The sequence below is a fragment of the Trichomonas vaginalis genome, chromosome II (assembly GCF_026262505.1).
Source record: "Trichomonas vaginalis G3 chromosome II, whole genome shotgun sequence".
Lineage (NCBI taxonomy): Eukaryota > Parabasalia > Trichomonadida > Trichomonadidae > Trichomonas > Trichomonas vaginalis.
Window position 1 is genome coordinate 4,308,072 of NC_067204.1, and position 27,251 is coordinate 4,335,322.

Here is a 27,251-nt window from a genome sequence, read left to right on the forward strand (position 1 = left end):
TTTTGGTCGACAATGAAATATTGGTTTACATTTTTTGAACGCAGATAGTTTTTAATATCATCTGATTTGAAAGAACTTTCACAGTCAGATGTCAGTTTTGTTGGATGGTATTTGTCAACGAATATTGTCAAAGCAGTTTTCACATCTAAAATATTTTGGACCATAATGGTATGGCTTCACAGTATCTTGTGTTTTGACCGACAAATATTAGCCAGTATGGTGGTCCATCTTCTCTATACCTCGGAATGTTTTCCAAGATATCCATAAACCAAGCATTTGGTGTTGAACTAAAGATTTTTACCATGAGTGCTTTCTTTGTCGCTTTAGAAACATAGGGGTCCTTGTTTGAATTCGTCATTTTTAACCCATAAGAAATGGGTTTATTTGGCGCATTAGCAGGAGTCGCATCTAGATTTTTGCCCGCAGTGGGAACACTAGCCAGAGGTGCATTTGGAATTGGAAGGAAGATTTTGAGTACATTAGGTATACTGAAAGAGAAAGCACAACCTATTATACAAACTGTACAGAAAGGTTGGGATGTAGCACGAGATGCAGCAAATCTTATTCCAAATCCTGAAACAAGAGGAAAAGTTCAAGGATGGATGGACAATGTAGGAAGACAAGCAGGAAACTACTATAACAAAGCAAATGACTACTATAACCAAGCAGGCCACTATATGGACCAAGGTGAAAGATTCTTTAACAGAGGATATAACCATGCACAACAGTGGGTAAACAACAACCAACCGCAACCGCCTCAAACGTGGGGAATGTAAATTTTTTTACTGAGATGAAATGAACAATACAGCATTGAGACAAATGGGCTCAAGATGGATTTGTCGGCTTCCAGCAGTTACACAACCACGTGTTTGTCAAGTTCTTCCTATACCTCAAGAAGTTTTAGACCGACTTAAAAAACCTCAACAACCAGTTGAAAACAAACCAAACTAAAATTTTTTACTGAGATGAAATGACCGAAGAAGTTGAAACGGTAGATTTGACACCACAAACAAAAAGTTCAGAACCATTGTCAAAACCTGTCAAAGAACTTACAGATGAAGAGAAAAATTCAATAATAGAAAGTGTGAGGTCTGGAAATACAAACTCTAACTACAAAGTCACTTTTCATAAAAATGGAACGGCTAGTATCTCAAAAAAGAAACAGACTCTCACAAATAAAATATTGAAGTCTGAAGGAACTAAAGAGACAACAGATGGAAAAGTTTACTTCACTGACCAACAGTTCATTATAGAACATCTCATTGACTTAGAGTCGAAATATTCTAAACTTTACAACAAACACAAAAAGTTGAAAGGAAAACAAAAACAAATGGCATATGACATTTATGAAGATGTTAACGACACAACTGAACCTGCAAGTGAGGTAAAGTCAAATGAACCGAAAAGTGACGAAAAACCAATAGAAGAAGGTGAGCCAAAACCAAAGTTTAGTCTGGAGACTAAACCAAGTCAACCTTCATTAGCTGGTATGGGTTGGCGTCAAAGACTTATGGCAGCGAACGGTTATGTAAAGTAAAGGAAAAACATTTTTTTATTTTTATAAAAATGCCCCCGTATAGAATGGATAGAAAATCTGCTAGAGTAAAAGCAGAGTTAGAAAGATATGGTTGGAGAGTTTCAAAGAAGTTTAAATATAGGAAGGGAAAGCCAATAAAAGTCTATGACAAACTGGCTGGTCTGACCTACGAAATGGACTTAAGAACAGCGCGCGCCAATTATCCAAACAGACTAGAGAGGTTAGAAGAAGAACGTCTTATGGACATGCCTTTCGATGTTAGTGAACCTCAAGTTGAAGGACACGACGGCTTTGCCAGGTTCTACTGGAAACATGACGAACAATTGTATCCTTTGAGAAGGAAAAAAGGAAAAGGTGAAGACACACATGCTCCCATGGAAAGAACAAGATATGCATATGAAAAGTATCGTGAGGTTAGAAGTAAAATTACATCTGGTCGAACCTTTACAGTAAACTTTGACGATGGAAAGAACAAAGAAGGCTTCATGGGTGTACTTGCTGCCATACAAGACGGAAATAAGAAAGGATACAATCTCAGACTAACCGTAACAGATTTGGACGGTCATATATACTATGCGCATGGCAATGTCGCAACAGCCGCACAACTTCTTGACGCTTTCAAGACTACAAAGAGAGAACAAATGTTTGACTCCGACTCAGACATCTTAAATGCGATTGAAGGAATTGCAAGCGTGAAGTTTGAATGGTACCAACCCAACCCTCAAGCAGTCAGACAACATGCTGGATACTTCCCGTTCATAAACAAGTCTGACATTAACTTAACAAGGTATGGAATTTACAATTCAATTGAAACAATTGTCAATGAACCTTGTATTCTTACATGTCTCAGGAACTCTGGTCTTGTTACAGATGAGAAAATGAAGTATCTTGAGTCATGTGTGAAAACAAGGTACATTCTTAGAAGTCAATTGACAAAGATTGCACCGTTGGCAAATGTGAATATCCGAGTCAACATACCTACAGCTAAAGGTTCTTCACATGACGACTATGTTGTTGAGTTCAATTTACCATGGTTGAAGATTGTAATTGTCCACAACCACTTCATGTTGAACGAAAGTCTTACAAACCCATTGTTCGGAAAAGGCAAATGCAACATTGTCAGAGCTGTTAACATTCTTTTCGAGAAAGGCTTGTTGGAACCAATTCCAGATGACAAGCTGACAGAAACTTTTGTACCAAAAGACGAAACAAACTTTTCATTGTTGGTAAGACCAAAAGTTGTTCCGGACAAAGTTCTAGCACAAAAGAAGTACACAGCTCCAAAAGGAGTTGGATTGTTCGGATACCAACCTGAACCAGAAGAACTTCCAATGAGGTTGCAAGAACTTCAAGATGCTATAAACAAACTTCCATTGAGACATCCAGTCGACGTCAAATTGTATTGGAGAGCTTCTGAGTTAGGTCAGAAAATTTTATATGAAACAGGTTGCTTTGACGATGTTTATGAGATAACAGGCGAGGTTTCTCAAAAGATAAGAGACTCACTTGAATTTCCACGAACTGGGCCGATTGGATGCGACAAGTTCGACTCATACGAAAAAATATACTATGTCGACCTTAACGCTGCGTACATGAGGTTCGTCCAATATATCCCAACTGGAATTCCAAACGAAAATGGTGAATTCCCGGGAAGGAACTATACAGTTGGAAAAGTCATACAACAACTATATGATATTAGGAAAGCTTCAAACCCCAAACTTGCAATGACAATCAAATTGCTTATGAATTCGACATGGGGGTATTCCATTAAGAAACCTCAAAAGATGAAGAGTAAACACTATGAGAAGGTCGACAACTTTGTTGAAAGGTTCTCCCCTTTTGTTTTGAAGTACGAATTTACTCAAGGTCAAAATGGCTTAGTAACCACAGTAAAACCTATTGTCGAACATTGGTCTTATCCTCAGTTCGCAAAAGCAGTCCTTGACAACTACAATGAGTTCTTCTCCGATGTTAAATCCAAAGTGAAGGTATACTATGAGAACATCGATGCACTCATGACGAACGAAGAAGGATACAACAAACTCATTGAAATGGGCATGGTCGGTGAAAAGATGGGTCAATTCAAATTGGACAAAATTTTCACCGAAGTTCATGTCCTCTCCAAGCGTAAGTACTGGGGCATACTTGAAGACGGCACAGAAATAAAACATTGCATGAAATAAAAAATTTTTATTCGAATTTGAATTAAAATGTGGGAATTCTTGGGAACGGGAAAGGCTTATTTACTTGAGGAACAGGTAAAGGTGGTGGAGGTGGAGGTGGTGGCAACCAGTCCATTTTATATTCCTTCCTAGCTAATTTCCGTTTAATTTCATGGTCGCCCTCGGAGTCTTTGAATCGGACAGGTCGAGTTACACCATTCTTGGTCTCAAACTCATATATAACCTGTTTGTCTGTATTTTCGTCGACTATGGCACGAGACACGAACATTGACCAAACGGACAAAAAGTGTCATTTCAGATGGTCCCGCAGCCAATCGCATTCGAGCACTTCGAAGAAGCCTTACGTTCCAAGGGAGAGGGTGTCTGGTGCAAGGCAGAGGTCATGAGACTCTACGAGCAGTACATCCTCAATGCCTGGGAGGACAAATCGTCCTTGGAATGGCAATTCTACCAACTCCTCTGGGACGACCTCCTACGCAACTGGGATGACGAAAGAGTCCAATTCAGAGGTCAGGAACTAATTTTGCAAATTACCCTTAATTTAACATACTTATCCAAATAAACACCTAAATTTACTTGGGGTTTCCCCCTAAAATAAAATTTTTTTACTCTTAGAACCACTCGAGGTTCTCCTTACGGTTGTTGAGCTTGTCACCGTCAATGTGTCTGACCTTCGTCTTCTTGCCTGGATTTGGAACCCATTGAATTGCGACAAGCTTGCCCATGGAGATTGAACCGCGATTCCGAAGGTTAAGGTTCAAGTGTCCCAAGTTGTTGAGGACTGGGGTAAGAACCTTGCCGGTCTCCCTGTTGCGGATTTGGTATGGGTAGGGTTGGGAAATTTCGTAACCGTCATCGGCAACAAGGGTTGCCCATGTAGCGGCTTCAGGAACTTCTTCGTGTTTCTCTTCTTCCTCTTCTTCCTCTTCTTCCTCTTCTTCCTCGACAATTCCTTCTTCAATTCTGTGTTCACGAAGTACGGTGTTGCATGTTCTGTCCTTTCCGAGTACCTTCCAGATGGCGTCTATCTCTTCGAAGAAACGGTAGATGAGTCTGGCAAGGTCTCGGTTCTCTCTCGCGTAAATGTGCAAGGTTTCCGTGAAATCGTTCAGGCGTTTCTCATTGGAAGCTTGGTTCATGAGGACATCGGCTTTGAGATTGGTCATCTCTGTCATAAGACTACTTTGGAGAGTCTTAATGGTGTTTGTCAGATGAACTTTCAATTGGGCAATTTGAATTTGAACTGGGCGCTTGTCTGGCAACCATGAAAGGACATCTGCTATTGTGTTCGGCTTCGGTGCTTGTTCGGACATCGAAAAAATGAAGTGGTTTGAGAATGGCGGTTTTACTTCAAAAAGCTTGTTATGACAGTTATGTCATACAACAAGTTTAAAATAATATCTTGTTCTTCTTCTGAACGTTTGTTGTCTCTTCCGATAAAAGTTTGGAACATGAGAACCAAAAAACGTTTTTTGAGATTGCGGAAGAGTTCAGGCAAACGTTCATATTCCGGATATGTTGGGAGCAGTTCGAAACATCTGAGCTGACTTTCGGACAAAATTGGGACAATGTCAGAAAATTCATCTTTGGTCGGACTGCTTGAAGGTAAGTCCCTTACATGTAAGTAGCTCTGGTAAAGTCTTCTCATTTCTGCTAACTTTTGGAGTATAGCTTCGTAGTTTAGAAGTTTTAATTTTAAATGTCTTATTCCACTCTTGACATCTAAACGGTAACTATCCATGAGGTCAAGAGTAGCTTTGGTAGCTTTAAGTGGAGCTATCTGTTCCTTGACTTGTGCAATTTTGGTTGCAATTGTGGTTTGAGCTCCTTCAAGTTCGCCGTCTATGTCGTTCTCAACGCCTTCAAGCATGGCTTGAAACTCTTCATCGGTCCATTGAGATTGGTGTGGGACGAATTTAACTTGCTTCATTCAAAAAATGAAAAAAATGTTTTTACTCAAAGCGTGCCATGTATATGGCTATAAGAAACTTACCAGAAGGCTTCTTCTTCACATGAGTCTTTGGCAACTTGAGTGTTGGTGTTGGAGTTCTTGGGGGAGGTGGCTCTGAAATTTCAAATCTCTCTCGAGCGCAACAACAGATGTCAGAATAACATTCCCCACTGTCCTTCTTGCCACCATAAATTGTGTATTGACCGAACTTGCATTTGCAGGAAGACCGGTCAATACAAGGTTCACAGTTGAAATAGTTGTACACAAACCTGTTGAGTACGAGTGTGAGTAAAAACATAAAAAAAGTGAAGTTAAAATGAGATGTTTACTGAACTGGTTGGATGTCGCCTTCACAGGTTATGTAGAACGGCTGACCCGAGAAGTGAAGGAGACCCTTGAGAATTTGGCTCATTCTTGGGAAAGGGTTCTCTCTGTTTGGAAGTAGTATCCAAGGACGCTTGGCAAAGAACTTGAGAAGAGCTTCTTCTTTGCTTGCTTTATGTCGTCGTAGGCTGTCCCGTCTGGTATTTGAATTGGAATTCCAGTCGAAGTCTCGAGATTCAAGGCAGCCCTTCCGTTATCCAACAGTTAACAAGCTTGCCTTTTACATTCTGCCTGAGGAAGTCTTTAACAAGCTCGTTAATTTCAATTAGGTAAATTGCCTCGTCGGTAGGTTCGACCTCGACCATTGCTACTGTCAGTAAAAGTACTGCTACTGTCAGAAAAAGTACTGCTACTGTCAGAAAAAGTACTGCTACTGTCAGTAAAAGTACTGCTACTGTCAGTAGCAGTACTGCTAGGAGCAGTAAAAGTACTGCTACGAGCAGTAAAAAGGAAAATTTGAGAGGGTTTTCGACGATAAAGTACTGCTACTGTCAGAAAAAGTACTGCTACTGTCAGTAAAAGTACTGCTACTGTCAGAAAAAGTACTGCTACTGTCAGTAGCAGTACTGCTAGGAGCAGAGATTTTTATCGTTGTGGTCCGACGGTTAAGCCACAAACGAATGTCCGACGTCCCACCAACCGAGCCCATTCCCAAACCAGAGGAACCTAAAGCACCAGCCCCTGCACCTCAGTTCCAGCAAGTCCCTCCACCAAATTACTACCAATTTCCACCTCAAGGTTACTACCTACCACAAGGCTTCCCGAACTACCCTCCTCCTCAGCCTATGCCTTACTTCCCCAACCCTTGGATGTTCCAGCAAGCTCCACCCCAGCAATTCCAATCTCAATCCCAATCGAAGAGAGACCAAGAGTTCGAAGAAGGTCTGAACCGTTTACGCAAAGATTATGCCACAGCCCCTATGGAAGACGACAGGCTTTCAGTCTCTTCCCTCAAATCGACCGATTCGACTCGTACCACAGATTCAGTTCGTGACCGTGACGACTACCTCAAGCAGTCTGAGAGACTCTTCATCCTACAATCATTTACAGTTGGAGCTCTCAAGAACATGCGCAATTACGAAGGTCAGACACCAGCTGGAGACCGCAAAACAGACGTACTCGCAAGAGCAGTCCAACTGGTCAAGACAAAGACTGAGATAGTCGACTTCATTCTTGCAGCTTGCCCATACAAGTAAAAAAATAAACAATTACGAGTTAAACTTTTTATTCTTTCTTTTCTGAGTTGTTTAGAGCTGGTTTCTCTTGTAGGAACCTTTCGTACTCTTCCATGGTCATGTAATTGCGAATTTTGTACGCAATTCCAGGTTCGTTGTTTTTGAACCTGATGTATGTAACGCTTCCATCCTCCTCGGGGAAGTAAGCTGCTAACATCTGACCAAGTTTTCTCGGTGACTCGGAGCTCATAAAAATGTCACTTTTTAAACGTTAAGTTTTTAGTCTTAATTTACCCTTTGTTTACCCTTTGTTTGTCAAGGTAGTATTGGAGTGCAATTTCTCCAAATTCTCTGTGTCGGAGTTCTTCAGCATTTTCCAAGGTGTGCCTGGAGAACTCAAAGAAGTTGTCAAGAACATACTGCCATGCTGCTCTTCTGAGTTCGTCGGTATTTTGGAAGTGTTGCACCTTCGAGTCTTCGGACATGAAAAAATAACACTTTTTCTATTAAACCGTTTTGGCATTTCTCATGAGTGAGTATAGTTCTGCCGAACCATTGGAAGAGAAGAAGTACCCTTGCTGGCAAAAGACAAAAATAGTTGCCTTAGTTGTCATTGCAATTGTACTTCTCTTCACGTACATAAAACTCAGCAATGGTATTTGCTTTAAGAAGCTACCATCTTACTAAGACTAAACACTTACATTTTTCAAGCTTGACTTTTTACAATTTGAATTTTGTTGCTGAATCAGCAAAAATAATGTTTATGTTAGAATGTTAGATCTAACATGTTTCTAACACGTTTTCTAACATGGTCTAAAACTCTTGAATTTTCATGAAATTTACACCAAAATATAATTTATGTTAGAATGTTAGATCTAACATGTTTTCTAACACGTTTTCTAACATGGTCTAAAAACTCTTGAATTTTCATGAATTTTCCCGAAATAAAAATAAAATTAGTTTTATTTTTTATTTTTATTTATTTTTTTTTATTTTGTATAAAAGACATGATTTCAACAATCGGCACAACAACAATTCAAACAACTACAGCACCAAACTCGCTAGTTATGAATCCAACATCTATGTTAGTAGAGATGAAAACTTCATTCCTTCTTCATATACTTTCGAAACAAAAATCCAGAAGATAAAGCAAGAACTTTTAACAAGTAATTTAGACTGTAGTGCGAAAGATGAAACAAATGAACAGTATCTTTATGAAATGCAGGACATTATTGACCATTTACCCAAATTGCCTGAAATCCAACAACAAAAACTAACCATTCCTGAATTCGACGAAATAGAAGTCAAAGCAACTGACTCAGTAGAAATAAAGAAGTTCATACGAAAGGTAAATTATGAATTCCTTGGTTTTCATTGCAACCATAAGGTTATGGACAAAGATTGCGACATGGTATATAAGAACATCTCTGACCTTTACAAATCCGAAGAATTTAAGACCTACGACAACTTTGTTTCATTAGTTGCAAAATGTGTTTGGGAAATAAGAGATAAAGATAGTAGGGGTAAGGTATGGAACGAACAAATAAGACCCGCTATGTTCGAGATGAAGAAAACCATTGACGCCTTAGTTTTTTAGCAGGTAAGGTTTCAGAATATAACGCAAAAATGAATCCGCAATGTTCAAAATGTAAAGCAGCAATGAGGAAATATAACTACTCCGTCAAAGAGATAGAACGTATGCGAAACGACTATGCAGATTTAAAGAAAGAAGCAGAAAAACCAGCAGAAGATAAAATGAACATGTTAGAATTTCTGAACAAAAACTATCCAACTGCTGACGATTTCCTTCTATCTGACGTCAAGAAGAAGTATAAAGAAACTTTCGGTATCGTTAAAACTTTTGACTATACTGACAGAAGAAATAGAAGCTACGAAATTGTTTAGAGTCATGAACCATCGCAACATATACCATGTAAAACGCTTGTAAATAGTTATGTTAGAAAACATGTTAGAAAACATGTTAGATCTAACATTCTAACATAAACATTATTTTTGCTGAATTCCGTATGAAATTTCATGAGTTTTGTATGTTTTAGACCATGTTAGAAAACATGTTAGAAAACATGTTAGATCTAACATTCTAACATAAACATTATTTTTATTGAATTCCGTATGAAATTTCATGAATTTCCTCATATGCTTGCTTCCCTCGGAAAAACCGAGAGAAGAACAGCGAGTAGTGAAAAAACCCTGGTCGCCAAAACTCTTTATTTTTCAAGCTTGACTTTTTACAATTTGAACTTTGTTTGCGTAGATATGAATTCTGAAAGAAGTATGAGGGTCTTGTATGACTTTGTACTTCTCCCATAGTTCATGTCTGTCAAACTTACCTGCCATGGACTCTTTCATAAGTTCCATGAAATCGTCTTCGGACAATCCGGGGAAAAGTATAATGTCAGTAAGTATTCTTTTAACATCCTTACTTAAACTCTTTGCTGTCTGTACACAAATGACAACTGAGATGTTAAAGTGTCTGAGCTTCTTAAGAATTCGACACATATCTTGTTCTCTGTTCTTTAACAAAGGATGAGAAGCAAAGTCATCTAAGATAAGAAGACATCTATGAGGGTAGTCTTCCAATCGTAAGATTGCAATTTCTTCGAAATGTATTCTATCTCTTTCTGTTTGTTTCTGAAGTGTTTCTTCTCTAATATTCTCTGCATTTCCTCATTTGGGTCTTTAAACTTAGAATTTATATACTCATTTATAGCATTATACTTCAAAACTCTTCTTTGGTACTTCTTTATCCAATCTAACAACTCAGTATCCTTTATACATACTAACTTAGACTTCTTTATAATATCTTTGAACGAATTGACGGTTTGGTCAAATTGACCAGAAGTAACAAATAACAACTAACTCATAGAATGGGTTCTTCTCATCTAGTTCTTGTTGTTGTGCAGCCATTTTAAGATAAGTGAAAGTCTTACCCGACCCAGGTGGTGCAATTAGACCTGTTATACCATTCTGAGCAAATAAGAACTTGTCATGTATAGGTTTTATCTGAGCATTTTCTAACTTCCTCTTGTTCTTTTAAAACATTCTCAAATTTCTTGTCAATGTCAGCAAACTTTTTTTCTAACATATTTTTAGAAAAATTAAAATTTTTATCTTTTAGAAAATGTCTAGCGATTTCGCTATCTATATTCGAGACAAGCTTTTGACTCAAAACTTCTGTCGACCATAAAATCTTACATAGTGTAAACAAGAAAGGTGAATTTGTTCTAAAGTTCTGTTTCTGGGAATATGACAAGAACCATAAAACATTAGCAGAGAAGTCTTAAAATTTGTCAATGACAGACTTGTTGACAGAGATGACGCCTTGGAAAGATGAAGTCCAACAAAAGTTCTTAGAATGCAAAGAAGACACATGCGCTGTTCTTGAAGATGAAATAGAAAACAGAATAGAAGAGCTATTAAAGGACAAAGAACTTTTACATAAATATGGTTGCGAAATTTGACATAACTCCACCAGAGAAGAAGAAGAAGAGAGAAAAGAAAGAAAAGAAAGTAGAGAAAAGAAAGTAGAAGAGAAGAAAGAACCTGAACCAGTTCCAGAGAAGAAATTTGACATGTAAAAATAAAATTTTATTTTTAGAACATTTCTGGGTCAATGTCAATGTTCTCTTCCTCTTTAGGGGCAAACACTGGCTTAGACTCTAAAATCTTTTTACCCAATTTACCTTGAACTTCAACTATCTTAGACTCATAATATTCATAGTCGTCTGCTTTCTTTGGTTCATAAGGTATAACAAGTTTGTATGCTTTGCCTTCTTCGAGTTTTGAGAACTTTCTGTCAAAATTTTCTTTGACTGCTAACAAACCTTCTATGTCTAAGTCTTCAAAATTTGCACCACTTTTTCTAACAACAGCAAACTTAACTGGTGCAATGTTCCAAATTTTGTCAAATGTAGACTTTTCAAAATTGTAGAAGTAAACATTCAAATATGCGAATGGAGCTAACTTATCTTTGACTTCTGTCATGTACTTATTTACTGAGATGAATTTTGCCATCTTTTCTATCGGATAAAAAAGATTTTTTTTATAAAAAACGTTTTAAAATGGTATGCCATATAGCTTCTTGAATTTGTTAAGAAATAGTCTAACGCATTTTCCATCTGTATCTCTAGCGTTTACATGAGCACAGCCATCCTTAGTAAAATATACTTGTAATTTTCTATAGTTTACGCCGGTATAAAGGTAGAAAGAGTCCTGTTCTTCGCTATAGTAGTAAAACTCAAACGTATGCTCGCCATAGTCTGTAATTTCAATTGCTTCATCTTCTAGTTCGTCGACAAATTCGAATACTATATCTCTAAATTTGCTTTTGTTCTTATTGTTTTCAGAACGAGTGACCCAACGCAAGTTTTCAAGTCTATTGTCGTTTCTTATATGGTTTATATGGTCTACAAAAGGTAAATTGTTAGGGTTCGGTATAAAATGAGTTGCAATGACAACATGTTTAAAATAGTTTTTTCCACTCATACTCATCCTAGCATATCCGTTATTTTGCTCCCATCCGCTTAAAACTCTTTTTGTCTCTTTGTTTCTGACTTCAAATGACTCACAACAGTGAATTTCATATTTCTCATCTAACAAACAAGTTTTCCAACAGTCTTTTCCAACAAACTCAGCGTACATTTCAAATAAAATAAAAAAATACTGTTTTTAAAATTTACTCAGAAAAATTTTTCTTTGTATATACGCCGTTCTGAACATCTAAAAGACTTTTGACATTTGCCAAGAATGTTCGTTTAGACGCTGTCATATAACCATATTCTTGACAATATTGTTTATATTCATCATATAAAGACCTTTCATCTAATGACACAAAGTCAGTTTCATCTATAAACAGTTCATATACACTCTTGTTTGCTTCTAACAATGTTTGTCTTTCTTCGGTATGTGGAATTTGTCTTGGATTGAACTTAGAAATATCTAATGTCATGAAGTATGAGAACAAGTGGTTGTAAAAGTCAGATGTCAAAGTTTCTGCTAAGTCGTCAAAATATTCTGTATCTTGCATATGAGAATCTGACGTTCTGACAACTACATATCTTCTGTCAGAACTTTCTAACTTCATCGGAACAGTATTGTTTGAAACCATAATGAAGTTTGCAACATTTTCACAAACTCTTTGGTCTTTATATTTTCTTTCAACAACTCCAACTTTGTCTGTTATAAGACTCTTCAAAGCATCTGAGTTCAAAACTTTTGTTGTATCTATACTTTGAAGTTCGTTACATACTATAAGTTTCATATTCTCTATTGAGGAGTTAAACTTGCCACAGATGTTTTCTAAGTTTGTCATATTCGGGTTCGAATAGCCCTCTAATAGTTTGCATAAGATATCTGTAAAGAAAGTATTCTTACCAGTTCCTTGTTTTCCAATTATAATGAGAGCAGTTTCATTTTTAGCACTTGGATGTTGTAAGATGTTTGCAAACCAACATAAGATATACTCATAGACTCTTTCGTTTCCATTGCATATAATTTCTTTGACATGGTCTAACCAAGCTTCTATAATATTTTCTTTCCATTCTACTTGTTCGTATTTATATCCAGTGAAGATAGAATAGAAGTTTGGAGAAGGTGTATAGAACTTTATACCTCGAACTGAAAAATCTTCTAACTTTGACAATAAGATATCCCAAGCATCTAACATCTTCATGCCAACTTGTACGACTTTTATTTTCTTAAGTTTCTGTCTTACATTCTTGTTCTGAAACTATTGTTGCTTTGGTTTGTTAAAGACAACATCCCATTCTTTCATGACATAACATTCTGGGGCAGAGTCAACATAAATGACTAAACGTTTCAAATTCTCGACTGCTTTGTTATAGTCTCGAAATGGACACATATTTCTGAATGCTTGGAAGTCATAAAAATCTGAAACATCTATTCTGTACATTTTTATAAAAAATAAAAAATTATTTTTTATTCTTGACTTTGTTGTTGCATTTGTTGCATTTGTTGCATTTGTTGTTCTTGAGCTATTTGTGTTGAAGTTGTTCTTGTAATACAATACTTTCACCAGTTGCATCTTCCAATTCGAAACTTTCTGCCGTCATTGACAAATACATAGGACATAAAAGTTTTACAGGAACAAAGTTTGCGTCAACTAAGGTTAAGTTTATGTTTGCTAAAGTGTTTGAGTTTACTAAAGCTGAAAACTCTGCATTCGAATGAACAATAGGCAAACCAGCAGAGAATGTGTTGTTTATACGCATAAGTATCTTTTGGTCATAGTAGTTTCTGTCGACATTCGAATAACACTTTGAACCTAAGTTTGAAACAATATATAAAATAGGTGTGCTTAATGTCAATGGAATAGACATTCCTTGTATGACACCTTTTCCTGTTATAGGAAACTGTTGGTAGTAAAAACCAGAAATAAGTTTTGTATTATAGCTCATATGTTTATAGTAAACTCAGTCGGACATCCAAACATAATGAAACCTGCTCTAGTTGCAGCACATGTTACACTCGTACTTAAAGTATTAAATAAGTCAACAAAACCTGTTGGTGGTATATCTGAGTAAGTATCTTCAAAGGAGTATTTTTTACCATTCACAACAATAAAGTCTTCTGGTGTCAAAAGAGCAAAACAGGCTTTAGTCGTCATTGTGTTTAAGGTTAGTTTACAATATCGTCCTTGAGGACTTTGTAAGTTTGTTGTTATAGAATTATATGACTCAGGGTTTTTAGTCGTAATAGTATAAACCACTATGTCTTCTGCCATTTACTTAGCAAATAAATTTTAATGAAATGTTGTGGTCGTCAAATATTTTATAACGTCTGGGAAACTATATTTTAAGTTCAACGTTTCACCTCCTTTCATAACGTATATCTTGTCAATGACATTATATGAAAACACCACAGCAAGCAATGTCGGGTTCTATTTCTTTGATGTTTATATCGTCTGCCTCTGTCAAAAGTTTCAATAGTTCTTTCAAAACTTCATGAGGTGCGATGACATATGAGTTCACTTTTACAGGGTTGTGTTCGACCAAGTTTAACATTATACCCAAAGCTTGACAAATCTTCTCCTGAGTTTTAAGTTTGTCTTTCAGTTGTTGGTAGTCATTTCGAATATCTGCAACAGAACTTAAGTCTCTGCTAACTTCAGGATATGTTGGTTGTTCTTTTACAGGAACAATTGTTATACCATCTTCGTCTTCGTATGGTTTCCCCACTTCAACATCTCTTTCTTTGACATTGACAACAACACTTTGACTGTTTGTTTGAGTTGGTGAATTTAACTTCACATCTGCCACCGCCATTAAACCTTTTGAAACACTTACGCTTCTATTTTTCGGAAATGACATTTTACTTAGAATAAAAAGATGGACGTATTCGAGTATCTCTTTCGAATTGAAGCAGAACAAAGTTTACACACACAAACAATACAAATACATTGACAGAATAGTTCTTTATACAAACAATGGTAAATGTTATAGAATAGCAGTCTTTGCTGAACCAAAATTTTTCATAAAGCAAAGAAAGTTGGTATAACCGAGATGGTGAAAGTTCTTGAAGCAGACAAAAATATAACAACAAAACTTACAGATATTTACTAAAGGTAAGTTTATAATACAATATTATGTCAAAACTGGCGTACTGTCAATATTTGACGGAGAGAAGTCAGTTCAAGAACAACTTACTGACCTGCTGCCAAAATCTGCTCGATGGAAGCTGTCGTTATGCCAATCTGAGGAGCCCAGCAGGTTTCATCGAACGAATCTTCAAAAGAGCATCTTCCGTGAAAAGTGCTATTGGTTTTGTAAACTTCTTTGCTTTCAATTCATCTGGACCGTCTCTGTCACCAGTATATTGTATTTGAACTGTACCAACAGTTGAAATACCACCCATAAAGTCTTCTGAGTCAGCAAATGGAATGCCAAGCCAAAAGTTTGAACGGTCTCCATTTGTATATTGAGTTTTTTGACCTCCTGTATGAGTCCATACTTTCACATATGGCATAATAGAACTTTGCATTTCAGGGTTAATGGTTTGTTGTGAAGTTGTTGTTAAAGTTCATAGCATCTAATGTCAAGTTGTATGACCTCATATCCTCAACTGTAGAATATTCTTCTCTTGGATAATATTTGCCATCTATGTTTATATGATATTTAATACCGGGGTTGTAGAAACAAGAATAGTCATTTATAGTTCGTCTGAACAGTACAAACATAGTATCTGCATGTTTCATTGCAGTTGTTAAAGCAATATCTGTTCTTGCACCTGGGTCAGCACTTTGGTTTCCAACTTCACCTGCAAAGTCTTTGACAGATATTTTGGTGTATAGGGAACATAAGTGGAACTGCAATATATTTGGCAGCTAAAGCATTTGAAATATCTGGGTCCAACATATAGACTGCAAGTCTGCTTTCTATTCTTTGCATTCAAATTTTTCGCATGTGAACTTAACTGGGTCCCAAGCATCTCCAGCAGCATTGAAATAATAGTTTACTTCAGTGTTGAGGTTTGAGAAACCAAAGTCTAAGTCAACCTTGCTTTGCAAAATTCGGCGAATGACGTTTTATTTGTTCCACTACGTGTAAGAGTGAATGGGTCTTGCGTTTGGTGCAATGACTAAGTTATTTTTGCTTGGAGTAAGTTCGATAGAAATTTTTCCTGCCCAGTTTGGCAAGTATCTTAAAACCTGAAGATGAGGAAAGATGACAAAGGAACTCTAAGTTTCAGTTTTACTTTGGTTACTGCTGCTGCAGTTTGTCCAGAAAGGTTAACATAAACTCCTGGAACGTTAGGGTCAAGTCTTCTTATTTTCTCAAAGTTGCATACTGGTCTGTTTTGTTCTCTAGCTTGTGGTTGTACTGAGTTTCTCAAAGCGAACCATTCATAGTTTGCCCATGTTACTGTTTTGAACTAAGTCAGAGTTAGAATATATCTTATATCCCATGAAAACTTCTGGAGCATATTGGTATCCGACATAGAAAATTCCATTGCAACCTTTCTTGTCAGACAACTTGGCAGAAGGTTTTATTTCAATGTCTTGTTCCACGTATAAGAATGAGTTGTCAATAGAAATAATATGAAACCTGTCGCAAGCAATATCTACTGTTGTTGAAGAACCTTCTCCAAACTCACCTACGTTTCCATAAGAAACAGCAGTTGTATATTCGTAAGTTCCAGGAACTATTTCTGACCTTCTAATGGCATTGTCGCATTCGTTATACCATTCGGAAACATTTCCATTCATAGCATCCAAAACTGTTGGCGTTATATTCTGAGCGGCGTACATTTCATATGAGTAAAAATATAGAATAGTTGGATTTATATTCATAATAGAACCCACGTGGACCAAGCTTTACTTCTTCTGACTTTTTTTCTTTTTTCCTTCATTGCCCTCTGCTTGAAGTTGTTGCATCTTTGCCTATGTTCATCTAGTATGTTGCAAATTTCCATGTCCTTTTTGCCTTTTGGCTCTGGTCGCCCATCTCAGGTAACCTATATCCTAGAAAGAGTTTGTCATAGTTTGTATTTGAGTCGCGTATTGTTTGCATGACTCTTGTCCTGAGTTTCCGGTTCAAGCTCTTCAAACAGTGCCTGTCCATATGGAATAAGCTCGTTTCCAAATATATGTTTTTGTAGCCATTCTGGTTTTCTTTCCATGTTACCAACTATATCTTTTGTGAATGGGAAAGCTTTTACCCAATCTTTCAGTCTTGCGTCGTTTATTTCTGTAGTTGGTTTTATTTTGTCAAGGAACATGTTTTTCAATACTAACATTTCATTTGTACTGTCCATTTGAGTTTTTCTTAATATTCATCCCTTCTCGTTCATCTGCAAAGTAAGTTTTTATGACATTTTGTAAACTTTCGTTTGCAAGGTCATGTACAATAGGTTCTCTTCCTTCTCTCTCCCTAACTTTCTTTCTAAACTCTTCACCAAATATACCATCTCTATGGTTCTGTGTAGTTCTTTGAGATAAATGTTCTAGAACGTCAGGTGTTATATTTCCATCAGCCATGTTCATTTCATACTGGTCCAAAATATCTGCATGTTTCATATCTTTCAATGGCATTAAAGCCGCGCTTAAAATACCAGCTATATCTCGTTCACCATTGACTTCCATTGCGTCTACAACTTCTTGGAATTGTGGTTGTAAGTTTATGAACCACCTATCGGATTAGCTTTATGACCCCATCTCATTGTAGTTCCATCGTCTGCAGAAACAAAAGTAGGTTTGTTTCCATCTTGGTTAGGTTCTGAATGAACTTTAAACAATGTTTCATTTCTATATGTTTTCTTGAAATTTAACCTTTTATTTTCACCGAGTTCATCCGAAGATTGAACGTTAAATAAGTAAAAAGGGTTGTTGTATTTGTGTACATTTTTCAAAGTACTTCCATTCTATGCTGAATATTTTCATCTGGTGTTGGAGTCTTTTGTATGTCGGCAAACATTTTTCGATATTCTTCTACTATGTCACCGAATTTTTTTTAGACTCTTGGAAATATTCCATATTCTCCGCATACTCTTGTTGAGGGTCAAGATTTTTCGGCTGTTCCAAATCTTCATCTAGTTCTGTGAAGTTAGTTTCCAAAGGAGTGACTTGTTCGTTTCCTTCAGGCTCTTCTAGCTGTTGTTGCTGAACTATTTCTTCCATGTCTGGTTGTATCTGAACTAGTTCTTCTTGTGGAGTTTCTTGTACCTCATCTGCTGGCATTTCATATATTCCGAGACCGTTTTCAACAATTTCCCTATCTACGTCATCCGCATTCATAAGCTTTTGTTCTTTCGTTCCGTCTCTATTTTTTACGCGTTTCATGAAGAGAGTTAAATTGTCATTTAGCTCTGACATCAAATATCTCGGAGTAAATTCGTTCATGTCATTTGGATGATATGCTATTAAATCATATCCCTTAGCGAGCTTGTATTTTCCAGGTTTGAGATTATATCCCCTTTGGTGCAGAGCCATAAAGCTAAATAGGTTCGGGTCAGTATTTCCATCCTTGAACTTTCCAATAGCTTCTTTATATCTGTCACTAAAGTCAACAGTATCTGGGAAACCACACTCTTCTTTAAGCATTTTTAAGAATTCTTGGTTTCCTTGTTCTCTACTTCTTTTATGTCCTTGCTCTGTTTGTGGTTGTTGTTGTGCAGGGTTTTGAACTGTTGGTTGCTGTGCTGGTTGTTGTGTTGGTTGTTGTGCTGGTTGTGGAGGTGGTTGTTGTGCTGGTTGTTGTGCATGCCTGTGTCTGTGTCCATGTGACGATGTAAATGTTTTAGGTAGTCCTGGTGCAGGTGCTTCTCTTGGAGGGTTTGGTGGTATATAAGTTCCACCAGCTGGCACATATGTTCCACCAGCTGGTATATAAGTTCCACCAGCTGGCACATATGTTCCATCTGCAGCGTAATGTCCTACCTGACTTTTCGTTTTTAAGAAAGCATTTACTAGGTCTGTTTTGTCTGTTGTAACTCTTTTTCTTGACTTTTCACAACAGTTGCTCTAACGGCGTCATAGGCACTTTGAACTGCCTGTCTCGTTGCTGCATCTGTTATTTTCGTCATATTTTGTGCTACTTCTTTTAACTCTTTGTCGAAACCTTCAGACTTCAGTTTCTTTCCAGATGAGAGAGTCGTTCACTTGTTTCACCTTACTATGAAGAGCTTCGAAGGCGTTCTTAAAGTCAGCATTTGTTAAAGCTTCATTTGAACTATCTTCATCCGCTTGTATTTTTGTCCTTATTGACCCTATGAGTTGGGCTGCTTTAGCGTTGGCTTGGGCATCTAACCAGTCATTGTTAGCTTTTATATATTCTGCGCTTTTCATTGCCTTTTGCATGGCTGCGTCGTTATTTTTACTTTCTTGTGCTAAGTTTCATACTGTACGGTTTGGTTTTGCAACTGTAAAAGTTTTTCTGCCTTTACATTTGCTTCAACTTCTTTTTTATACTCATCGCTATCCATATATGTCTTCAGGGCTTTTTGTTTTATCTCTTCATCTTTCAGTTTAATTTATTTGAGTAGTATGGTTTTTTTCAAATATTTATGACATCTTGTTCCATTTTTTGCTACTTCTAGCTAGGAGCTTTTCTGACACTTTTTTTCGCATAATTCCTCTCGTACTTAGTTCTTTCAGTTGTTCTTTCTTTCTTCTTTTTCTCTACGTTTAACTCATTGAGTCTTCTTAATGTGTGTCTGTCATATTCAGTTCTTCTTACGCTCGCTTTCACCTTATTTGCTCTCGTATGTCAAGATGTTTGAACCTTTTGACATCTGCTATTGATTTTTTTGAGTGAACTCAAATTAAATTGACTTTGGAGGTTAATATGCTGTTCCGTGTCTGCAAGCTCCCCAAGCCTTGCCATTTCGGCTAAAGCTGCCGCTCTGAAAACCCTCCACCTCTGTGCACAACAACTCGGTTTAAACCGCATAGATTGCTTGACATTTGTTGCAACATAGTGGGGTCATTCAGCATTTGTTGTTGCAACTGTGTGTGTGTGGTGCTCGTCTTACTATTTGGATGTATTCCAATGCTCTTCTCCTCTTACGGTATATTCCTTACGTGAGCTTACGTGGCATTTAGTAGAGTTAAAAGCGGGTTTTTTGACAGATGTTTATATGACACTTTCTCCGGTTTTATAGGACCTCTCTCATATTCTATCTTGTCATGATTTCATCGTAATGTTTTGGTCAAGACTTCTTCGTAAATGTTTTTGTCAGACTTCTTACGTAATGAGTGCGTAAAGGACCCAAAAAATAAATTTATGTTAGAATGTTAGATCTAACATGTTTTCTAACATGTTTTCTAACATGTCTAAAACTCTGACAATTTTCATGATTTCATCGTATATGTTTGTCAAGACTTCTTCTTCGTACATGTTTTGTCAAGACTTCTTCGTAATGTTTTGTCAAAACTTTCTTGTCTATGTTTTGTCAAACTTCATCGTAAGACTTTGTTGAGCTTTGTCAAACTCATCGAAATGTTTTGTCAAAACTTTCTTGTCTATGTTTTGGTCAACTTCATCGTAAAGACTTGTTGAGACTTTGTCAAACTTCGATCGTAAATGATTCTTGTCAAACATTCATGTAAAGACTTTGTTTGAACTTTGTCAAACTTCATCGTAAATGTGTTTTGTCAAAATACTTCCTGTGTCTGATGTTTTGGTCAAACTTCCATCGAAAGACTTTGTTGAACTTTGTTCAAAACTTTCTTGTCTATGTTTTGGTCAAGACTTTCTTGTCTATGTTTTTTGTCAAGGACTTCTTGTCTAATTTCTCAGACAATTTCTTGTCTATGTTTTGTCAAAACTTTCTTTGTCTATGTTTTTGTCAAACTTAATTGTCCTACTGTTTTGTCGAAAACATTTACGATGAAAATCATGAAAATTCAATGAGAAAATTCAAGAGTTATTAGAACATGTTAGAAAACATGTTAGAAAACATTGTTAGATCTAAACATTCTAACATAATTATATTTTTGGTCCTTTACGCTCATTACGAAGAGTTTGACAAAAACATTTACAGAAGAAGTTTCGAACAAAACATTTTACGATGAATAATGACAACAACATTTACGATGAAATCATGACAACAAACACTTAACGAAGAATGTCTTGACAACAACATTTACGAGAAACTCATGAGTTCTAAACGATCGTTAGAAACATGTTAGAGGAAAACGTGTTAGATCTAACATGCTAACATGAAATTTATTATTTTTGGCGTCCTTTACCGCTTCATTTACGATGAAGTCTTGACAAAACATTTTACGGAAGAAGTCTTGACAAAAAAGTCAACGGCTGGTCCGGGCTGGGGTTTTCGTCTCTCTTGGTCTTGGGAAAAAATTGCTTAGGGCTAGAAGGCCACGAAGGGCCGTGGAAAGCCCCACTACCCTTTTTTTTTTTTTTTTTTTTTTTTTTTATAAATATATACATACATTATAATAAATACATATATAAATATATTCATAATATAAATATATACATATATAAAAATATATATATTAATATATTATACATATAACTAATACTATCACATATATAAAAACAATATAAATATTAACAATATATAATACTACTAATTAATAACATTATAAAATAACATATATAAATATACATATAAATATACATATATAAATATACATATATAGATAGTACTATATATAATATAATATATACATAAATATACATATATATAATAATATATTATATTAAAATATATAAATAACAAAATACAATCAAAAATAGTGTTTGAAAAGTTTAAGGTTAAGCGTTCCCTTTCTATTGTCACTTTTTCAGTAAATTCTTACCACACTCCATACGAAGTGGTGATACAACAAAATATTCAACGTTGGTTTAAACATATATTGCTATAATCTTCACATGATCATTACTTAGTTACTCTGTTTAAAGTTAATTTCAGGGAAAAATTTGACACAATGGTATCCCGGCAACATACAAGTGGTGTTACAACCAAAAACTATAAGTTGGTTTAAAACATATATTGCTAAATATCTCATGATCTTACTTAGTACTGTTTAAAGTTAATTTTCAGAAAAAATTTTGACACAATTGGTTCCCGGCACATACCAAGTGCTACAACCAAAATTTCATATCCCTAGTTTTACATTTATTGTTTAGGTTTTATTTCACCTTATTTTTCTAAAGATCATAATTGAAATTAGATGGCCAAGCTATTCAAAGACACGCACCAAAGCTTACTCAAAAATAAGACCAATATATTTCATAAATCTTTATTTCTTTCAACCTCATTCAGTTTAACTCGTTTATATACGAAAACGATACAAAACGGTTTGGACAAGAAAAGTGAACAACTTTACGTGTCAAAAATTAAAATATAAAATGATCTATTTATTCATCATTCTCTCTTTAATTTTATTCATATTCTTCGTCGTCTTACCAACAAAAGAGGAATGTGAACAATTTGCGGGCAATTTTCTTAGCCATTTTGGCTTGGAAACTAGAAGCCTGCGAAGGTACAATGGATAGTGATCAGTACTCCAGGCTCTAGTTCTCTAATTGGCGCCGAGAAAATTTTGGTGAAATTGGTCGCAGATTTCACCAAAATTTTTTTCGGGGCGCCATTATGGATGAAGTTGTGAGGGTGAGAGAATTATTTCTGACAATAGACTACTCTCACCTCCAATTCCAGCCAAAATGGGCATAAAATTGCCCGCAATGTGACAATTGCGGGCAATTTTTTAGCCATTTGTGCTTGGAACTAGAGCCTGCGAGGTACATGGATTAGTAATCAGTACCTCAAGGCTCTAGTCTCTATATGCGCCGGAAATTTTGGTGAAATGTGGGTCGCATCTTCACCAAAATATTATTTCGGCGCCATAGGATGAATGTGGGAGGGTGAGAGATATTTTTTCATATACAATACTACTCTCACCCCCCAATTCCCAGCCAAAATGGCTAAAAAATATGCCCGCAAGTGAAAACAATGCGGGGCAATTTTTAGCTATTTTGGCTTGGAAACTAGAGCCTGCGAGGTACATGGGATAGTATCAGTACCTCACAGGCAGTCTAGTTCTCTATTATGGCGGCCGAGAAATTTTGTGAAATGTGGTCCATTCACCAAAATTTTTTCGGCGCCATAGGATGAATTGTGAGGTGAAGATAATTATTTCATACAATACTACCTCTCACCCTCAATTTTAAATTACTTAAACTCATTCTATTTTTTGACGATGTAAATGGTCACTTTTACTTGAATCTGACAGCAATGTCAGATTCTCTTTTTTTTTCGTATATAAGATTAAATGCAGATCCAAGATCACGAACTCACATATTATCGAGTTGCTTAAGTATCGAGTTGCAACAAGAAAATGCCAAGCAGGTTGTAGTTATCATATAAAACTAGGAAAGAAAGAAATCAAATCAATTTAATTGTAAGTGGCCGAATTGTCCATGTCGCTTCCTTGTTGATACACTTCCGATGACAAGTACCACATACGAAAATGTATTAACACCCACATCATTCTGCCCCTTTTTCCAAAACAAATCACAACAAATTACATCATATTTTATAGATCTATATTTAACAAGATATTTTGAATCAAATCAAGACCGTGTTTACGCACACATTAAGGTGTTTCAAAGATCTTAATATCCCATTTGATAGTGGATCATTCCGAGAAATGTTTCAACAATCTACAGAATGCTTAAAAAAGTTTTCTAAACGCCTTCATGAACTCAATTACCGTTTCTCAGCGGATGATGTTTACATCTCTTGCAATTTTTGTCGACATGGTAAGAGTCATTCTCCAGATGATCTCATACGAGTTTATTCACGAGCCAGATCGTATGATTTTCTATTAACGCCCCATTCGAATGCAAAATGCTTTTTCACATCAAATACAAACTTATCACATTGATTCCCACTTATAAGCTCTTGCGTCTCGCATACCATTTTATGCCGTCACTGCAAATTCGCGGAATCAATTGTTTTTCCGTTTTGTGTATTTTTTCGTTTGGGCCCGACATCAAGTGAAAATATACAAATTTGTTTCACAGCATATTTTGGCTCCATCAATCGCGAAACCATCTTATTTTCAATGGATCTGCGCACCTCCAAATCAACAAATGCTGTTGAAGACAGCCATCCCCTTATGCCAGATCATTTGGTGTGGCGTTCATGTGTTTGCGCGCTGTCATGAGAAAGGCGTGAAAAAGTTTCAAGATCGTTCCAACTTCGAAACTTTCTATAACTTAATAGAGTTATTGGTCTTTGGTTCTGAAGAGGAGAAATTGATCCTGATGAAGTTTACAACAATTTAGAAGAATTTTTAAATTGAGAAACTGCTGCCCGTGATATTTGACCAAGAGTGGCGCCATCATCTTGACAGGTGGATGCTTCGCTATAGAAATGAAGGAGATGGAACAAACAACATCTCGGAATCACATTTCAAGGTTTTGAAGCACCAGTACTTCCCAGAAAGGACGAAATTCTTCGACTCGATGAACTTGTCATCGAGTTATATTCCAGTGTGTGTTCCTTCATTCCTGATTAAGTTGCAAATTAAAGGTCTGATTCAGAGAGAAGATGTTAAAGTATCAAAAAAGTCACAAGAGAGTTTCGAAGAAATTGACACAATTTTAAAAAAGAGTCGAATGCATAGTATGCTTGAAGCTGTTCAGAAAGGTCTGAAAATGATACACTTGATAGCCCAACATTGTTTACTCAACATTTAAAATATTATTGCAAAGAAAACATTTGATTAAGAAACATTTAATCTTATTATAATTAATTTTTATTACAGTATAGTAAAAATGCTATAAAAATATTATATTTTATTAAAATGTGACTTTTAATGTAAGCATGAATAAAATAAATCAGGAATTGGGAAAGAAAATAAGTTAATTAAAATAATGAAAATTACAAGTTTTAAGGTTAATGAAAAAGTGGACAATGGGCGAGTTTTGTCCCCACTCATTTCTATACATGGCCACGAGGGCGCTACATGTTTTGGCGCCAGCGGCGCGGCCCGCGCCTCGGTGGCTCCCACTAGGTGGGGAGGAGACGATAGAGAAAAAGATATATGATTTTACTAAAACAAATGATATTATTGGAAATTCTTTTGATTTTTTTGGAATGATTTACGAAGAGATTGACACATTTTGTACTATGAAATATCGTTATTAATATTACTTAAAATCTATAAAATTCGAGCACATCTGATTAAAAATTTTTATAGATTCCTTTTTTGACCCATCACTGCGCGGCCCAATCATAGGGCCATGGGAGGGGCGCTTGTAAAGTATTTCAAAAATCAATGTAAACATTTCAATTTTTGCTCCCACCTCCCATTGGGAGGGGGGCATATATCTGTAGCGTTCAAGTTCAAGTGATGAAAGTGCATAAGAAAGCTCCTTAATCATACCGATAGAAACAGCATTAGGGGCGCCAAATGGCGCTCGGTGATGTTTTCCATAAAGCTTAATTTCAGGTATCCATAATCATAACCTGTCAGATGCAATAATTCATAGCACACAATCATCGTTTCTCAATCAAGAAACGAAACGCACGATTGATTATGCTGGCCATTATTTCATATCAAACTAATTTACTACTTCAGAAAAAATTAAAGACTATCATCAACCAAAGCTTAAAATTCTCAGTGTTTACAACTCTCATACTTCGAATATGCATATTTCCAAAATAGCATGAAAAATTTTTTTCATTTTGAGCTCATTTTCTTTTGTTCTATCTAACTAATACATGCAGTACAAGCTTGTTATACGTATACTTAATAAGTAAGGTTCTTAAGGGAAATAATATAAAAAAGAATTTGTCTAATTAATTATAATTAAACAAAATTTATTGTAATTTCGTGATAATTATATTTCTTATTTACAAAGTAAAGGTATTTGATATAATGTTTGCCTTACAAAAATGTTTCCTTTGTCTTGCACCATAGGTTTCTATTTGTCACTTTTTGCGCCCGCCGTGCCATGTATATTTATTTCATTACAATACAATAAAATTAAAAAACTCTATTTCTTCTCAAGAAAATTTTTTCCTTCATATGAAAGAAACATTTTGTTCTCCATTTGATACTGAGTCTAAATCTCGATTTTGAAATTTTCTTCTTTCCAAATTTCTTTTTCAAATTAGAAGTTAATTCAAATTTTCAATAGTTTATATATTTTCTCAAACCGTCTCAGATTTTCTCACTTTTTAGGGATTTTCTCTCAAAATATACAAAAATAGTAATATTGTTGCATGCTAAGTTCGGTCAACGATAGAAATTGAGTGGAAATTAATCGTCGAGGAAGTACGATTATGTAAAGAAAAAAAATGTTGTGGGATTTTTAATATTATATATTATTTTATAATAAAATTTTTTGAGTCATTTTAAGAAGCACATATAATTTTTTGAATTTAAAAATTAAAGTAGTGTCAAACGAATTTATCACTTAATTTAATACTCAGATTTCTTAAAATTAATGAAAAAAAGGTTTTCTGAGAACTTTTGAGAATGGTTTTCAAAATTCCATTATTGAAAATATATAGGTATTCTATGAAATTCAAACTCTATATTTATTAAAATTCTAAATTTTTAATAAAATAACTTTTCAGAGGAATATGATTTTGAATGGTTGATTAATAAGTATAAAAATGTCTACGATTTTAAGGAGGGAATTGTTCCTTATGAGGTATACATCATAACTATATACCTCATAAGGAACAATTCCCTCTTGATATCCTGGATATTTTTGAATATATTTTTTTCATTAAAGTTCTCAAAAGTATTATCAAAAGTGATTTTTTAAAAATATCTCCAATTAATTAACTAATTAAAAATATTATATTTTTAAAATTAAATAGTTTTTCAATTTTTTTGAAGGAATTGAGATACTTCCCACGACAATAAAATTGAGAGGTTTACATTATGACTGATCTTAGCATGCAACAATATCAATACATGTGTCTAATATACTTTAAACCCATCGTGACAAAATTCAAAAACGAAGAGTTCTTCTCTCCAAATTTTTTTCAAAATCAAAAAAATGAGATAAAAAAGTACGTTTGGAAAATTCATTTTTAGCATTTTAGGAATTTTCTCACTTTTCTTCAAAAAAAAAAAAAAAAAAAAAAAAAAAAAAAAAAAAAAAAAAAAAAAAAAAAAAAAAAAAAAAAAAAAAAAAAAAAAAAAAAAAAAAAAAAAAAAAAAAAAAGGTAGTGGGGCTTCCAGGCACTTCGTGCCTTCTAGCCCTGAGGCTTCTTCGTAAATGTTTTGTCAAGACTTCTTCGTAAATGTTTTGTCAAGACTTCTTCGTAAATGTTTTGTCAAGACTTCTTCGTAAATGTTTTGTCAAGACTTCTTCGTAAATGTTTTGTCAAGACTTCTTCGTAATGAGCGTAAATCAGACAAAAATAATGTTTATGTTAGAATGTTAGATCTAACATGTTTTCTAACACGTTTTCTAACATCGTAGAAAACTCATGATTTCATCGTAAATGTTTTGTCAAGACTTCTTCGTATATGCTTTGTCAAGACT

At 35.4% G+C, this 27,251-nt stretch overlaps 11 protein-coding genes and 7 pseudogenes across 18 annotated transcripts, besides 3 other annotated features; 8 read left to right on the forward strand and 10 right to left on the reverse strand.

Annotated features, from left to right (window-relative positions):
• Nucleotides 1-16,462: part of a mobile genetic element that runs on past the window's edge.
• On the forward strand, nucleotides 375-776 carry TVAGG3_0484360 (uncharacterized protein; the record flags this gene model as incomplete). The annotated part of the gene is made up of 1 exon (XM_051235954.1): nucleotides 375-776. The coding sequence occupies one exon, from the start codon at nucleotides 375-377 to the stop codon at nucleotides 774-776; it is 402 nt and encodes a 133-aa protein (XP_051093778.1).
• TVAGG3_0484370 (uncharacterized protein) lies at nucleotides 796-951 on the forward strand (the record flags this gene model as incomplete). Its single annotated transcript, XM_051235955.1, has 1 exon — nucleotides 796-951. One exon carries the CDS (start codon nucleotides 796-798, stop codon nucleotides 949-951), a length of 156 nt encoding a protein of 51 aa, XP_051093779.1.
• TVAGG3_0484380 (phage tail repeat-like family) lies at nucleotides 971-1,537 on the forward strand (the record flags this gene model as incomplete). The annotated part of the gene is made up of 1 exon (XM_051235956.1): nucleotides 971-1,537. The coding sequence occupies one exon, from the start codon at nucleotides 971-973 to the stop codon at nucleotides 1,535-1,537; it is 567 nt and encodes a 188-aa protein (XP_051093780.1).
• TVAGG3_0484390 (uncharacterized protein) lies at nucleotides 1,582-3,720 on the forward strand (the record flags this gene model as incomplete). Its single annotated transcript, XM_051235957.1, has 1 exon — nucleotides 1,582-3,720. One exon carries the CDS (start codon nucleotides 1,582-1,584, stop codon nucleotides 3,718-3,720), a length of 2,139 nt encoding a protein of 712 aa, XP_051093781.1.
• TVAGG3_0484400 (uncharacterized protein) lies at nucleotides 3,743-3,988 on the reverse strand (the record flags this gene model as incomplete). The annotated part of the gene is made up of 1 exon (XM_001291151.2): nucleotides 3,743-3,988. One exon carries the CDS (start codon nucleotides 3,986-3,988, stop codon nucleotides 3,743-3,745), a length of 246 nt encoding a protein of 81 aa, XP_001291152.1.
• On the forward strand, nucleotides 4,019-4,282 carry TVAGG3_0484410 (uncharacterized protein; the record flags this gene model as incomplete). Its single annotated transcript, XM_051235958.1, has 1 exon — nucleotides 4,019-4,282. The coding sequence occupies one exon, from the start codon at nucleotides 4,019-4,021 to the stop codon at nucleotides 4,280-4,282; it is 264 nt and encodes an 87-aa protein (XP_051093782.1).
• On the reverse strand, nucleotides 4,332-5,650 carry TVAGG3_0484420 (annotated as a pseudogene). Its single transcript has one exon. A coding segment is annotated over exon 1 (1,319 nt).
• On the reverse strand, nucleotides 5,673-5,969 carry TVAGG3_0484430 (uncharacterized protein; the record flags this gene model as incomplete). The annotated part of the gene is made up of 1 exon (XM_051235959.1): nucleotides 5,673-5,969. One exon carries the CDS (start codon nucleotides 5,967-5,969, stop codon nucleotides 5,673-5,675), a length of 297 nt encoding a protein of 98 aa, XP_051093783.1.
• TVAGG3_0484440 (uncharacterized protein) lies at nucleotides 6,676-7,251 on the forward strand (the record flags this gene model as incomplete). The annotated part of the gene is made up of 1 exon (XM_001287271.2): nucleotides 6,676-7,251. One exon carries the CDS (start codon nucleotides 6,676-6,678, stop codon nucleotides 7,249-7,251), a length of 576 nt encoding a protein of 191 aa, XP_001287272.2.
• TVAGG3_0484450 (uncharacterized protein) lies at nucleotides 7,280-7,447 on the reverse strand (the record flags this gene model as incomplete). Its single annotated transcript, XM_051235960.1, has 1 exon — nucleotides 7,280-7,447. One exon carries the CDS (start codon nucleotides 7,445-7,447, stop codon nucleotides 7,280-7,282), a length of 168 nt encoding a protein of 55 aa, XP_051093784.1.
• On the forward strand, nucleotides 8,238-8,830 carry TVAGG3_0484460 (annotated as a pseudogene). The gene has a single exon. A coding segment is annotated over exon 1 (593 nt).
• TVAGG3_0484470 lies at nucleotides 8,890-9,178 on the forward strand (annotated as a pseudogene). The gene has a single exon. A coding segment is annotated over exon 1 (289 nt).
• Nucleotides 9,466-9,914, reverse strand: TVAGG3_0484480 (annotated as a pseudogene). Its single transcript has one exon. A coding segment is annotated over exon 1 (449 nt).
• On the reverse strand, nucleotides 10,846-11,265 carry TVAGG3_0484490 (uncharacterized protein; the record flags this gene model as incomplete). Its single annotated transcript, XM_051235961.1, has 1 exon — nucleotides 10,846-11,265. The coding sequence occupies one exon, from the start codon at nucleotides 11,263-11,265 to the stop codon at nucleotides 10,846-10,848; it is 420 nt and encodes a 139-aa protein (XP_051093785.1).
• Nucleotides 11,308-11,892, reverse strand: TVAGG3_0484500 (HNH endonuclease family; the record flags this gene model as incomplete). Its single annotated transcript, XM_051235962.1, has 1 exon — nucleotides 11,308-11,892. One exon carries the CDS (start codon nucleotides 11,890-11,892, stop codon nucleotides 11,308-11,310), a length of 585 nt encoding a protein of 194 aa, XP_051093786.1.
• On the reverse strand, nucleotides 11,927-13,134 carry TVAGG3_0484510 (annotated as a pseudogene). The gene has a single exon. A coding segment is annotated over exon 1 (1,208 nt).
• On the reverse strand, nucleotides 13,189-13,516 carry TVAGG3_0484520 (annotated as a pseudogene). Its single transcript has one exon. A coding segment is annotated over exon 1 (328 nt).
• Nucleotides 16,463-17,218: 756 nt separating the features above from the next.
• Nucleotides 17,219-18,307, reverse strand: TVAGG3_0484530 (annotated as a pseudogene). Its single transcript has one exon. A coding segment is annotated over exon 1 (1,089 nt).
• Nucleotides 18,308-21,539: 3,232 nt separating this feature from the next.
• Nucleotides 21,540-22,004: a mobile genetic element.
• Nucleotides 22,005-23,004: 1,000 nt separating this feature from the next.
• Nucleotides 23,005-24,680: a mobile genetic element.
• Nucleotides 24,681-27,251: the final 2,571 nt, after the last annotated feature.